The 15,479-nt window shown below is 48.7% G+C and overlaps 1 protein-coding gene across 1 annotated transcript in view; it reads right to left on the bottom strand.

Moving 5' to 3' along the window:
- The window catches only part of B4GALNT2 (beta-1,4-N-acetyl-galactosaminyltransferase 2), a 32,273-nt gene that overhangs the window by 2,199 nt on the left and 14,595 nt on the right, over nt 1–15,479 (bottom strand). Inside the window, exons 5-9 of the mRNA XM_008153852.3 lie at nt 11,312–11,349; nt 9,093–9,273; nt 7,704–7,790; nt 1,985–2,172; nt 1,025–1,165 (exon numbers count right to left, since the gene is read on the bottom strand). Coding sequence (XP_008152074.3) covers nt 1,025–1,165; nt 1,985–2,172; nt 7,704–7,790; nt 9,093–9,273; nt 11,312–11,349 — 635 coding nt within the window. The remainder of the gene's footprint in view (nt 1–1,024; nt 1,166–1,984; nt 2,173–7,703; nt 7,791–9,092; nt 9,274–11,311; nt 11,350–15,479) is intronic.

Consider the following 15,479-nt stretch of genomic DNA (forward strand, 5'->3'; position numbering starts at 1 on the left):
CAAGGATGACGGAGCAAGTAGGGAAGGAAACGGGTCCAGGATGACCTTGGAAGTGCCAGCTTGGATTTTGACATGAGTGGGACCTACAGCTTCGATCTCATTTATGCTATTGTGATTCCGTCTCTGGAAAAGTAACCAAGAGATTTCTTGGATGGTTTGGGGATTGTCCATCTGGAGTAAGAGTTAACTCTGGTCACCATGTCATGACCATTTTTTCTTTCTTTTTTTTTTTTTTTTGGATAGTTTCGTTGAGATATAGTTGACATATTAAAATTGTATATGTTTAAGGTATACAGCTTGATGTTTTGATATATGTTTACATTGTGAAAAGATCACCACAATCCAGCTCATTAACATATCAGTTGCCTTAACCTAAGCACCATTGTGTGTGGTGTGAAGATTTAAGATCTATCCTCTTCCCAAATTTCAAGAATACAATACATATTGTTACCGATAAGCACCTTTTTCTTCCCTTTTTTATATGTGAATTGACTTTTGATGTTTTTATTATTTTCTTCTGTTTAAAAATGTCCTTCAGCCCTGGCTGGTTTGGCTCAGTGGATAGAGTGTTGGCCTGCGGACGGAAGGGTCCCAGGTTCGATTTCAGTCGAGGGCATGTACCTTGGTTGCAGGCACATCCCCAGTGGAGGGTGTGCAGGAGGCAGCTGATCAATGATGTTCCTCTCTCATCAATGTTTCTATCTCTCTATCCCTCTCCCTTCCTCTCTCTCTAAAAAAGAAAATCAATAAAAATGCATTTTTTTAAAAGTAAGTATGGAGGCAGAAACAAAATTCAAGCACACCTCCTGAGTCCTGGTGTGACACCCTGAACCCAGGCTATTCATCTCCTGCATCAGCCCCTCTCCCTCACCTTCCTTCCCTCTTCTCTCCTCTTTCTTGCTTTCTTTTTTTCCCTCCCTTCTTCCCTCACATATTTTTTTTCTCTCTTCTCTTCTCCTCTCCTTCCTTCTCTTGATTGTTTCTACGGATTGCAACTGGGATAAAACTGGCAACTATCCCTTACCACATCCAGTTCTGTTTTCTCCAGAACATCCACCAGCTTCTCAATCTTGGTCTTGTTGGTGAAGAGAAAGTCATCGTCCACCCAGAGAACATATTTGGTGGTGACCTGAGATATGGCGAGGTTCCTGCCAGCAAACCAACCCTGTAGGTGGAATGAGGTTAGATCAGTGGTTGCCATTAGAATAACCACTTGGGGCACTTTCTCAATTCCCAATAGCCAGGCTGCACCCCAGACGAATTTAAGTCAGAATTTGTGAGGGTGACTCCAATATACAGCTGAGATCGAGAAGCCCTGGGCTAAAGGGAGTCCACGTCTCAGAGACACCTGAAGAAGGACAGTGACTTTCTGGATCAAAGATTGAAAGGCCAGAATGCCCTTCCTTGGCCCTGTGGCCAATATGGATAGGTTTCCCATCCGACCGAGTCTCTGTGGCTCTCCTTCCATTTCCCCTTATATTGCCTGGAAGATGTTTGGTGGGAGCAGAAAGCACTTAACACCAAGTCAAAAGGGCAGAGCACGACCCAGCATACACTCTGGTATGTATAGTACCTATTACATTCTGTGTGTCCTTGGAGGAAGCTGTGTGGGGGAGAGACAGACAGAGAGATAGCTGCTCCAGCTTGGCTGGAATCAGAGATGATTCCAGTTGGATCTGCATGTCAGGAATCCTTGGGATGTCAGACACCTCAAATCACTCAGAAGGACCTCAATCAACTTCCACGCCAAGTGTGAGGAAAGGCAGATTATCACCCCATTAATACAGCAAAGTGAGAGTGGCCTGACTTCTCTGTGAATGTGGCGTCAGCAAGGGGACTCAGAGGAGAGTCCTGCCCTTTCCCACTCCAGGACCCTGCTTCCTCGGGAAGGCCACTGAAGCAGCCCCACCCAGGGCAGAACCTGACTCTGGGGCCCTCTTGTCCCAGGACCCAGGTGTCTCCCATCTGGGAGGGAGGAATATACCTTCCCAAAGGGCATGATGTAGTACTCCACATGGCTGTCATTAATTTTCAAAGGTTCCTTGCTGTCATCAGCCACGATCACGGTCAAGTCTGGATAGTACTCACGAAGACTCTGGAGCATGGTCATGAGCTTGTGGGGACGGAGGAACGTTTTGGTGGCAATGGTCACCAGGTCTCTGAGCTTCCTCTCTGGTCAAGAAAAGGTGGATGTCAGAGCACTGTCTTTTGGGAAGCCTCACTGTCTTAACGTGCATTGTTCTGGTGGGGTTTTTATGCCACAACCTCTCAGTGTTCGTGGGCCTCATGCCTCAGTAGGTGCTTAAGAAGGGTTTGCTTGTTGGGTTAGAAAATAAATATATTTATGTATCCCTATGTTTACTGAAGCACTGAGCTAAAGGGGAGTCCGTGTCTCAGAGACATGGACTTCCTTCATGGTTAGCCAAGACAAGACAACAATCCAGGTGTCCTTCTCTAGATGAGTGGATAAAGAAGATGTGGTAGTCATATACAATGGAATACTAGTCAGCCATAAGCAAAGATGAAACACCGCCATTTGTGAGAACATGGATGGATCTTGAGAGTATCATGCTAAGCAAAATAAATCAGACAAAAAAGTCGAGAACCCTTTGTGATATCACTCATTTGTGGGATATAAAAATGAAAGGAATAAATGAACAAACAAGACAAGCAAAAATTCATAGACAATAGTATGTTGGTTACCAGAGGGATAGGGGTTCAAATAAATGGAAATGGAAGAAGACATGACTTTAGGTGGTGAACATACAATATACAGATGATGTATTATAAAAGTGTACACTTAGCTTGGCCAGTGGGGCTCAGTGGTTGAGTGTCGACCTATGAACCAGGAGGTCACAGTTCAATTCCCAGCCAGGGTACATTCCTGGGTTGCGGGCTCCATTCCCAGTGTGGGGTGTGCAGGAGGCAGCTGATCAATGATTCTCTCTCATCATTGATGTTTCTATCTCTCTCTCCCTTCCTCTCTGAAATTAATAAGAATATTTTTTTAAAAAAACATATGGAATTAGCCCAGCGATAAACAGACCAGTGCAACCTAACAAAGCCCAGATTCAGACTCCTGCACATACGAACCTTGGTGTGTGACAGCGCGACAATACAAGCCGGGGAAGAGGAAGGGCTTATATGGTGTTGCTATACATATACCAAAAAATTAGATCCCCATAACAAACCACACATAAAAATAACTGCTAGGTTGATCAGATATCTAAACGTGAAAGCAAACATGTACATCTTTGGAAAAATTCAGGAGAATATCTTTCTTGCTTTAATGTAGAGAAGAATTTCTTGAACAAGGCACAAAAAGCAAAAACCAGAAAGAACACAGTGAATCAATTTTATTACACTGATGGATAAAACTTTCATACAACAAAAGACCCTGGAAACAAAATCAAAAGACAAAAAAAAAAAAAGACAAGCCATGGGCTGAGGGAAAGATCAGGTCCTAGAACTTCATACCATACAGTGTGATAATTTTTATGAAAAAGTTCAAAAATGCATTAAAGCCCTAACTGGTTTGGCTCAGTGGATAGAGCATCGGCCTGCGGACTGAAGGGTCCCAGGTTCAATTCCGATCAAGGGCATGTACCCTGGTTGCGGGCACATCCCCAGTAGGGGGTGTGCAGGAGGCAGCTAATGGATGTTTCTAACTCTCTATCCCTCTCCCTTTCTCTCTGTAAAAAACCAATAAAAAATATTTTAAAAAACAAAACCAAAAATGCATTAAAAAACCACACTATACATCTTTCCCTCTTTAATTTGAAAGTTACCTTTATCACGTGGTAAAATTCCAACATGTCTATTTCTGGAATTTCAATTTGATTTCACTGATATATCTATTCATGCTCCAGTACTATTCTGTTTTTATTACTATTACTTATTTTTTAAAATTATAATATATTTTATTGATATCAGAGAGGAAGGGAGAAGGAGAGAGAGAAACATCAATGATGAGAATCATTGATCAGCTGCCCCTTGCACACCCCCTACTGGGGATTCAGCCCGGAACCAAGAATCGAACCGTGACCTCCTGGTTCATAGGTCAATGGTCAACCACTAAGCCATGCCAGCTGGCACTAATACTTATTAAAATGTTACCATTTGAGAAACCAAGATGGCGGCATAGGTGAAACACCTAACCTGCAGCCGGGCACAACAATTTCAAAGGCACAACTAGAGGTCAGAACGGACATCGTCCAGAACCACAGGAGAGCTGGCGGACTGAAATGCCCACAGCTGGGGGGAAGGAGAAGGCCACGGGGACAATCGGGGGAGCCGTAAAAGCCTGAGGTATGGAGAAACTGGCGGAGACACGAGCACGCGCGCCTGCGGGGAGGATGGAGCCGGAGAGGAAGGGGCGGCTGACGGCCTGGCCGGCGTTCACTGGCAGGAAGGAGATAAAGGCTCCAGAGTGCGCTAAGCGCCGGCTCCGACTGCACTGAGCGCCAGTTCCGGGCGAAACCCTGGGAAGCCAGGCGCAGGCTGGGGGAATGAATCTGGGCTGTGGGGCGCAGGCACAGAGGAGCGGGGGAAGGCAGAGCTTCAGAGGCGCGCACGGGAAGGGGCGCAAAGGACGGACTGTTGCCTGCGCCACTGAACTGCCCTAGCGGGAAGGAGACATAAGCTCAGGACCGTGCTGAACCCCAGTTCCGACTGCACTGAACCCCAGTTCCGGGCGAAACCCTGGGAAGCCAGGCGCACGCTGGGGGAATGAATTTGGGCTGTGGTGGCGGAGGCACAGAGAAGCGGCGGCTCCAGACGCGCGCACTGGAAGGTGCGCAGAGGACGGACTTTTGCCTGCGCCACTGGATGGCCCTGCTGGGAAGGAGACAGGGGCGCCAGACTGCGCTGAGGCCTAGTTCCAACTACACTGAAACCCAGTTCCAGGCGAGAATCTGGGAGTCCAGATTCATTAGGGGAGGGACTGGACTGTTTGGCAGTGGGCGAAACTCCAGGGCGCGTTTCTCTCAGAGGTGTTTGCAAGGAATACAGAGGGACACAGACACAGGAGCCTCATAGGGTGGGGCTGACAGGAAGCCAAGGTTGTAGGCTCCACCCTGTAGCTCCGCCCCAGCCAAGCTGAGCAGAAGCTTTTTCCTGCTGAGTGCCTCAGGTAGTGGCTGACCCACACTGCATTGGAGACCCAGAAACGAGGGCATCTAGTGGATGGTGAGAGATGACACCAGATTTCAATCACTTGCATAAGGGAGGCATTCTAGAGGCAGACTCAGTGAGCGCCAAGGCATTGCTGCATTAAGACCCGGCCCACAAACATGTCTCCTGCACAGCAACTCTTCCTATATGGACAAAGAGGGTCCTCACGGCCAATTGGCCTGGAGGACAACTCCTCCCAGTGACACCAACAGCAATCAAGACTTAACTGTACAAAGGAGGACCAAGATGGAGACATAGGGCGGCAGCCTGATCGTTGCCTACCACAACAATATTGAGACTACGACGGGAGAGCAGAGCAGACACCAGCCAGAAAGACCGGGGGGCTGGCTGAGCAGATGCTCTACAACTAGAATAAAAGAGAGGGGTACGCAGGATGATGCTGATGCCGGTGACCCAAAGTCCACACTTTAAGAACTATGGCTCAGGCGACACAATGGTGGCCAGGAACGTGCTCGGCGCAGTTCCCCCGGCGGTCTCCGGCTGAGGGGACGGCTCCACTCGCTGCCAAGCACGGACAGACAAGCCCCTGGGAGACATGGGGTGGGAGACTCCGTGCTTGCTGACCTCCGAGTCCTTCAAGAATCTCAATGCCCCGAAGTGGCCAGGTGCGCACGCTCAGCGACTGGCCACCGTTGCAGACCCAAGGGCCGACGCAGCGACACCAGACCAGCCCACCGCCGGGCACCGGGCACACCGGAGCCTTGCCGAGCCCGCCGCCCAACGAGTTCTGCGGCAGCCGCCCTGGAGCTCTGAGAAAATGACCGAAGGAATTGCTGAGAGGGAATTGACCAACAGGAATTGGGATCAAGAAGACGAAACCCCGCTGAGACCCGAGTCCAGGCGAGCCTGCGAGCCTCTGGGCTCAGATGTGGTCACACGCCTCTGGGTCTAGGTGAGGCCTCACGCCCCTGGGTTTGGGTGAGGCCACGCGCCCCTGGGTCCAGGTGAAGCTGGATTCCGGGTTCGGGTGAGGCCATGTGCCCCTGGATCCGGGTGAGGCCTCGTGCACCTAGGCCCGGGTGAGCCCAAGTGGCCCTGGGTCTGGGAGAGGCCAAGCGTCCCTGGGTCCGGGTGAGACCATGTGTCCCTGGATCCGGGTGAGGCCTTGTGCACCTAGGCCCGGGTGAGCCCAAGTGGCCCTGGGTCTGGGAGAGGCCAAGCATCCCTGGGTCCGGGTGAGACCATGTGTCCCTGGATCCGGGTGAGGCCGCGTGCACCTAGGCCCGGGTGAGCCCAAGTGGCCCTGGGTCTGGGAGAGGCCAAGCGTCCCTGGGTCCGGGTGCGACCATGTGTCCATGGATCCGGATGAGGCCTCGTGCACCTAGGCCCGGGTGAGCCCAAGTGGCCCTGGGTCTGGGAGAGGCCAAGCGTCCCTGGGTCCGGGTGAGACCATGTGTCCCTGGATCCGGGTGAGGCCTCGTACACCTAGGCCCGGGTGAGCCCAAGTGGCCCTGGGTCTGGGAGAGGCCAAGCGTCCCTGGGTCCGGGTGCGACCATGTGTCCCTGGATCCGGATGAGGCCTCGTGCACCTAGGCCCGGGTGAGGCCACGTGCCCCTGGGTCTGGGAGAGGCCAAGCGTCCCTGGGTACGGGTGAAGCCAGATCCTGGGTCCGGGTGAGGCCGTGCGCCCCTGGATCCATCCGGGTGAGGCTGGGTCCCAGGCCCGGGTGAGACCACGCGCCCCTTGGGTAGGGGTGAGGCCACGTGCCCCTTAGTCTGGGTGACGCCGTGCCCCTGGGTTCGGCCGAGACCAAACCAGAGGGAGTCGGACCTCCATTACCACCATTTGTCCACCATCCAGAGCTGAGGGGTCAGTGCTGACATGTACACATAAGGAACTACTGGACATTGAAATTGGGTCTCAAAAGAACTGTTGGTCCAGGGGGAAGCTCGCTACAGATTGATTCATTTGCCTGTCAGCATAACTATTATTGCTCGTCTCACATTCAGTTCTTATTAGTATATATCTAGTGACATATGATCTCGCTCATCTAGGGGAAATGATGAACAACATAGACTGAGGAACAAGAACAGAACCAGAAGCAAGGAGGCATCGATCGGACTATCGGGCCTCAGAGGGAGGATAGGGGAGCGTAGGGGGAGGGTGGGGGGAGGGGGAGAGTTCAACCAAAGGACCTGTATGCATGCATATAAGCCTATCCAACGGTTAAGTTCAACAGGGGATTGGGGCATGCGTGGGGAGAGGGGTGGGATGGGAATGGGGGGATGAGGACAAATATGTGACACCTTAATCAATAAAGAAATTAAAAAAAAAAATGTTACCATTTGTTAGGTCTTTTTCAAAATAAGCACAACCATATAAAGAGTTAATATAATTAAGCAATATTAGAGCAATGTGTCCTAGAATTGTTTTCCTCCAAACAAGCTTGTCAGGAATCATATCTAAACTGTTATTTTGGTCAATTCTCATCTCCATCTCAGAGGGGACCTGAATTTCACCAACAGCTCTACAGGATGCCACCATGCAGCCCCAGGGGCAAGGGCCTTACCTGGTCCAGGGTCATATAACTTGGGTGTGACGGGATGGCGAATGGTCACTGGAAACTTGGCTGTTGAGGACTCGGACGTCAGGCTCACTGGAGGGAGAAATAAGGTCAGGGCGGGCAGCACCGTGTCTGGGCCACTCTCCATGCTGCCCCAGGGAAACCGATGCAACGCGGGAGTGAAGTTTGGTAGACAGTGTCCTGGCTGGGGTGAGACTGAGGACCTAATGGAGTCAGTCTATGGCGTTCTGGCTCCTGATGTGCTGTGTGTCCCTGGGGCAACCTGCTGAGGACCTCCTAAGCTCACATTTCTTGCCCTTGTGAGAACCTGCTGGGGTAGACAGGGTGTGGAGTCACAGAGTCCGGATTATCTTTGGCTTTGCCATTGTTATCTGAAATGCCTTGGGTAAATCACTCAATCTCCTCCAGCTACAAGGCCAGGATAATAATACCTGCCCTATTTTATTTCACAAGGTCATTCTGTGAAAGGAAGTGTTTGAACACCCGAAGGTCGGGAGAACTGGCTCTTTAGTGTGCAGTCATGGGTAATCTGCCCCATGTTTCATTTCTTTTTGTTGATGTCCTGGGAATGCATCCTGTGTAGTTAGTCAAAAGAGAAAGGGGTGCCCTAGCCAGTTTGGCTCAGTGGATAGAGCGTTGGCCTGAGGACTGCAGGGTCCCAGGTTCGATTCTGATCAAGGGCACATGCCCAGATTGCGGGCTTGATCCCCAGTAGGGGGAGTGCAGAAGGCAGCCAATCAGTGATTCCCTCTCATCATTGATGTTTCTATCTCTCTCTCCCTCTCCCTTCCTCTCTGAAATAAAAAAATATATATATATTTAAAAAAGAGAGAGCGAGAAAGGGTGACTGATTCATCCAGAAAGAAACCGGGCTGCCCTGAGGATGGCAGGAACTGTTCTCCAGGGAATTCCTGGGGTGGAGCTTGGGGGAGGGGGTTGATTGAGGAGTCAAAGCTACTGTCCTTTGGACTGGGAGTTTCCCCACATCCCTCTTTCCTGTTAGTACCCAGGACAATAAAGGGATGCATAGACTGGCTCCCTCCTCTACCGCAGCTGAAGTCTTCAGCTTTGAGGGCGATAGAGAATAGGGAACAGAACTGGGTGGTTCCCAGGTGCACAGCATGAATGATCTGTCCTCCTGGAGAAGAGCAGGCTCTTCACCTGTCCCTGCCTGGAGTCCCTTCTATGGGGTCAGTGGCAACGTGGGGATAGTATTGGGTACAGGAATTTGGAAGTTAGGTGTCTAGGGTTAGAAACAGGAGCAAGGAAAGCATCTTCAATGCAGGCAGGCTTCATGGAGGAGGAAGACTTGGAGAGGGCCCAGTGGTGTTTCCGGCTCCCTCAGCATGTTGCCATCCAAGGACCGGATCTCACCCACATCCACCCTGTGGTGCTGGTACACCGTGCTGGTGTAGGTCACGTGCTGGAGGATGAAATTCAAAAGCTTCCGGTCACTGGTCGAAATGGTCAGCTGCTTCTGGCCTCTGCCCTGCACCACACTGTCTGGGATGTCGGCGAGGGTGTTGAGTGTCCCCAGAGAAGCTGTCAGGGTGACCTAAGGTGGGTGAAGTACAAAGAGGCTAAATGCAAGGAAAGGCGCCTACCCAACATGGCCTGCAGGGGGCAGAGCATATTAGGGTGAGAGGAGAAGCGTCATGGGTGCCCCAGGAGCTAGGGTCTGGCTCTGCACGGTGTCCCTGCTCTGGTCACAGCAAAGGAGACGTAAGCCCTGGGGCCTGGTGCATTCCAGGGCAGTTTCTTTTCTCTTCTTATCTGTTGGCTTGCAGAACACCATTCTTTTGACTTTGGTTTGCCAACTCCTCCTCTATAAAACCTCCAAATGGCCCTAGCTGGTTTGGCTCAGTGGACAGAAGGTTGGACTGTGGACCGAAGGGTCCCAGGTTCGATTCTGGTTAAGGGCACATGCGTTGTGAGCTCCGTCCCCATTGGGGGCGGGGGAGTGTAGGAGGCAGCAGATCAATGATTCTCTCTCATCATTGATGTTTCTATCTCATTCTCCCTCTCCCTTCCTCTCTGAAATCAATAGTAGTATATTAACAAAAATAAAAAATAAATAAAACCTCAGAATGGAGCTTTTCAGGGCTTGCCTCTGCACTCTTTGCCTTCTTATTCTAACACCTTCTTGCCAGAAGATCTAATCCGTTCCCATGGCTTTAAATTCCACCCATCTGCTGATGGTTTCAACATGTATGTCTACAGTTCATCTCTTTCTGAGGTCCAACTGCCTGAACTGTCTGGTTGGTTGCCCTGCTAGGAAGTTTCACAAGCAAATCAAATTGATATCTTCAAAATGGAACTATTGATTTCTCTCTATAAACCTCTCCCTGCCTCGTGAATGGCACCTTCATCCACTCAACTGCTCAAGTCCCCAAGTGGAAGTCATTGCCGTTCTGCCATTTCCCTCACACCTACAGACAATCTGCCCTTGACCAGAATTGAACCCAGGACCCTTTGGTCCACAGGCCGACACCCTATCCACAGAGCCAAACCAGCTAGGGCCTTGCTGAAAGCACTTTAGTCAGTCAATGGATATATTCTGAGATCCAAATTACAGGCACGGGGGGGGGGGGGGTGGAAATTGTGAATAAGACAGACTCCTTGCCTTCAAGAAGCTTATAGTCTACTAGAGGCCTGGTGCACGAAATTCATGCACAGGTAGGGTCCCTAGGCCTGGCCATCAACCATGGCCCATCTGTGGGGTGACTGGCAGGGTGATGGCGGGGGGAGGCCCACTGGCACCCGCCTTGGCTGGCCTAGGGCCTGCAGGCTAGGGGCAGCTCCTGTGTTGAGCGTCTATCCCCTGGTGGTCAGTGCACATCATAGCAACCAGTCATTCCACTGGTTGGTCCCCCCCCACATTTGGTCAATTTGCATATTAGGCTTTTATTATATAGGATTGGGGAAGAGAGGCCATAAGCATATCATGACGCATATGAGGTAGTTCAGGTACAGATAAGAGCTATAAGAAGATGCAAGGAACTGAGACAGTGACAGAAGCGGGTGGTAGAGGGCTTAGCTGGGGGTGGGGACAGAGGAAGCTTCTAGCCATTTCAACCTCTGTTTAACATACAGAGGTGAGAAAACTAAAACTACGTTTCCCAGGCTCCTTTTAGGGCTCTTGATGTGGTCTACGTCCCACCAGTCAGATATACTTGCAGAGACCTTGACTTGGAGCTCTGTTAAGTGGGGAAAGTGGGGCAGGGCACAGGGCATCCATCTCAGTGGCGCTCGCCCTGGCAGAGGCAACACAACACAAGAGCCAAGGCTGTGGCTATGGCAGCGGCATCCTCTCGCAGTGGAAGCAGCAGCACCCGCGGTGGCTCAGTGCCTTGGCGCGGTCTTGGAAGTCCTCCCTGGAACTCCAGCCACTCCTTCGGCGGGGAAAAAGTGTGCCTTCCATAGGCACCCTCGCCCCCCCCCCCGCCCCCCACCTCAGACTCATGTCTGATGTTTCATCTGGATGGGGGCTCTGTCAAAATCCGAGACCAGCCACCACTGGGAGAAGGAGGCTGGGCAGTGAGCCAAGGACAGGATGCCAAATGCACAAAGGGACTGGGAAGGGGGGCTCTTGCCTTATAGATGAGGGCATTGGGTCCATCAAACTGAAGACCTGGAGGACACAGGGAAAAGGAAAACAAAAAAATCATCTGAGAGGATTCCAAGGGCTCTCTGAGGCTCACACCTTCCTGGCTGCCTTCATGTGCTTCCAGAGTCCCTTCAAATGTTCCCTCCTATCCAGGGTGTTTGCTGACAGACTCCCCTCTCCCCAGGGTTCTGTTAGACGCTTCTCATGGTCCTTCCAGTGGTTCTAAAACCTCTGATGCCAGCCTCAGCTTTGGATGGGTGCTGTGAATTAATCCAGTCCCTTCCAGGTGTCTGTTACTGAAGGGAAGGAAGCAATGGATTAATAATGAATCATCCTAGCCTAACCGGTTTGGCTCAGTGGGAAGAGCATCAGCCTGTGGACTGAAAGGTCCTGGGTTTGATTCCAGTCAAGGGCATGTGCCTTGGTTGCGGGCACATTCCCAGTAGGAGGTGTGCAGGAGGCAGCTGATCAATGATTCTCTCTCATCGATGTTTCTAACTCTCTATCCCTCTCCCTTCTTCTCTGTAAAAAATCAATAAAATATATATTTAAAAAATAATAATAATAATGAATCATCTTGCCCGGCCTGCATGGCTCAGTGGTTGAAAGGCGACCTATGAACCAGGAGGTCATGGTTCAATTCCCAGTCAGGGCACATGCCTGAGTTGTGGGCTCAGTGCCCAGTGTGGGATGTGCAGGGGGCAGCCAATCAGTGACTCTCTCATTATTGATGTTTCTATCTCTCTCTTCTTCTCCCTTCCTCTCTGAAATCAATTTTAAAAAAATAATGAATCATCCATATATGAAGCACCTAGAGTAGTCAAACCCATCAAGACAGAAAGTAGAATGGTGGTTTGTAGATTGAAAGTCAATATATTTAGCCTCTTAAACTAAAGTAAATAATTTGTGTTTTTGCCTCCCTGATAAAGTTTATGTTAAAGTTATTTAAAGACTAATTGTAGAAGTTTATGAGTGAAGTTAAAAAATAAACCTTATTTCGAGGAACCAAGATGGCGGCATGGTTAAACAACTAATCTGCTGCCTCGCACAACAATTTCAAAAATACAACTAAAAGACAAAACGTCTACCACCCAGAACCATGGGAAAGCTGGCTGAGTGGTAGATTTACAACTAAGGGGAGAAAGGAGCACAAACGCTGAAAAGCTGAGGTACGGAGGCGCACGAATAGGGCTGGCAGCGGGCGACTGGGTGCGCGGTTTTTCTTCAACCCGCAGGGAGACAAGCCCCCAATCACTCTGAAATCCAGTTTCTGGGGACACTCGGGGGACCCAGACACCTACGGGGAGAAGCTGGACTCTCAGCCATCAGGTGGGAAAGTGAGAGTGACTTTTTTACAGAGGTGCGCCCAGCAATCATTGTTTTACTGCGCTGGAGCGCGGGGCACAGGGACTTGGAAACGTGGAAAGGCAGAGACGGCTGACGCCAGCCATCGCCGTTGGCCATGCCCCAGCCTAGTGACGCCCTGAGACCCCGCCCCACACATTCTACAAACCCGCCCAGGCTCCACACAGCAGCTTTTGCATATAAATGGCCTGTTCTGTGGCAGTTCAACCAAATTAACTGCAGCTCCAGTCAGACTGCTCCAAAACCGCCCAAGCAAAGGAGGAGAAAACTAGTTTTTGCTGTAGCTCCTGCTGGGGGACACACAGTACACAAGGGTACACCAAGAGTGTCCACCTCAAGTAACTGGGAGGCTGACCCATTGAACCAATAGGACATCTAGTTCACAAAGCTACCCTACCAATTCAGGGAAGCAGCGAAAATGAGAAGGCAAGGAAACAGATCACAAACCAAAGAAATGGAGGAGAACAAGCGACTGGACATAGAGTTCAAAACCACGGTTATAAGGTTTTTCAAGAATTTCATGGAAAAGGCCGATAAATTCCATGAGACCCTCGAGGATATGAAAAAGGACCAACTAGAAATTAAACATACACTGACTGAGATAAAAAAAATATTATACAGAGACCCAACAGCAGACTAGAGGATCGCAAGCATCAACTCAAAGATTTGGAATACAAAGAGGCCAAGGACACTCCTCCAGAGAAGCATGAAGAGAAGAGAATTCAGAAAGTTGAAGATAGTGTAAGAAGCCTCTGGGACAACTTCAAGCAAACCAACATCAGAATTATGGGGGTACCAGAAGAAGAGAGAGAGCAAGATGCTGAAAACCTATTTGAAGAAATAATGAACGAAAACTTCCCCCACCTGATGAAAGAAATAGACTTACAAGTCCAGGAAGCACACAGAAGCCCAAACAAAAGGAATCCAAAGAGGACCACACCAAGACACATCATAATTAAAATGCCAAGGGCAAAAGACAAAGAGAGAATCTTACAAGCAGCAAGAGAAAAACAGTTACCTACAAGGGAGCTCCCATACAATTATCAGCTAATTTCTCAACAGAAACCATGCAGGCCAGAAGGGAGTGACAAGAAATATTCAAAGTGATGAATAGCAGGAACCTACAACCAAAACTACTCTACCCAGCAAAGTTATCATTCAGAATTGAAGGGCAGATAAAGAGCTTCACAGATAAGAAAAAGCTAAAGGAGTTCATCACCACCAACCAGTATTATATGAAATGCTGAAAGGTATTCTTTAAAAAGAGGAAAAAGAAGAAGAAAGATAAAAAATTATGAACAACAAATACGTATCTATCAACAAGTGAATCTAAAAGTCAAGTGAATTAAAAATCTGAGGAACAGAATAAACTGGTGAACTTAATAGAATCAGAGGCATAGAATGGGAGTGGATTGATAATTCTCAGGGGGAAAGGGGTGTCTGTGTGGGGAGTACGGGAAGAGACTGGACAAAAATCATACACCTATGGATAAGGACAATGGTGGGGAGGTAAGAAAAGAGGGGAGGTGGGAACTGGGTAGTGGGGAGATATGGGGGGGAAAAGGAGAAACAATTATAATCTGAACAATAAAGATTCATTAAAAATAAATAAATAAATAAATAAATAAATAAATAAAAATAAATAGCCGAAACCGGTTTGGCTCAGTGAATAGAGCGTCGGCCTGTGGACTCAAGGGTCCCAGGTTCGATTCCAGTCAGGGACATGTACCTTGGTTGCGGGCACATCCCCAGTAGGGGGTGTGCAAGAGGCAGCTGATTGATGTTTCTCTCTCATCGATGTTTCTAACTCTCTATCCCTCTCTCTTCCTCTCTGTAAAAAATCAATTAAATATATATTTTTAAAAATAATAAAAATAAAATAAAATAAAAATAAACCTTATTTCAAATTATTTAAAATTGGCTACTTGAAATAAGTGAATATTCAAGAAAATTTAATTGTACTGGACAAAAAATCTGTTTCTGAAGTACTAACTAAAAATTTTTATTGATGGTTCATCTCATAGTAAAATTGCTAAACATGCTATGAATCCAAAGCAGTCATGTTTCTGTGCAAAAATTAAAAATAAAAAGTTATCAAGACTGCATTAAAAAATTTTACAAAAGCCTCATAATAATAAAATAAAAAAGGGGGTTAGTAGAATAATATCCTGTAAGAAATATCCTGTAAGTAAATTACATCAAGCCTTAATTGCTTTAAAATTTTTTACTTTAAAAGTTATTTTTCATTTATAATGCTGATAAAAAGACACTCATAAAATCTAATGGTGTCAAACTAAGCCAAAGAAAAATCGTTTGGACAAAAATCAAAAGGATCCCAAGTCTAATTTATAGAAAAGATTCCTATTAACCTTTGGTCAAGAATATGTTTGTATATTTCCAGAAAAGCCCATGTGGATTCCTACAACAACGGATCCCAGAGAGGACCTGATAGGACTATTCCAGCCACAGAAAAGGCAGTGGCCCCCGAGAACAGAGGCGAAATAGTCCAGAAATAAAGATGGTGAAGATGTCTTGCCATGCTAGCAGTCAGCAGCTGTGCATCGCTGCAGGTTGCCCAGGACCAAGGGCAAAGAAGGGCCGAAACCGGTTTGGCTCAGTGGATAGAGCATCGGTCTGCGGACTGAACAGTCCCAGGTTCGATTCCGGTCAAGGGCATGTACATTGGTTGCGGGCACGTTCCCAGTGGGGGATGTGCATGAGGCAGCTGGTCAATGTTTCTCTCTCATCGATGTTTCTAGCTTTCTATCCTTCTCCCTTCCTCTCTATAA

This window comes from Eptesicus fuscus, chromosome 20 (genome assembly GCF_027574615.1).
Source record: "Eptesicus fuscus isolate TK198812 chromosome 20, DD_ASM_mEF_20220401, whole genome shotgun sequence".
Lineage (NCBI taxonomy): Eukaryota > Metazoa > Chordata > Mammalia > Chiroptera > Vespertilionidae > Eptesicus > Eptesicus fuscus.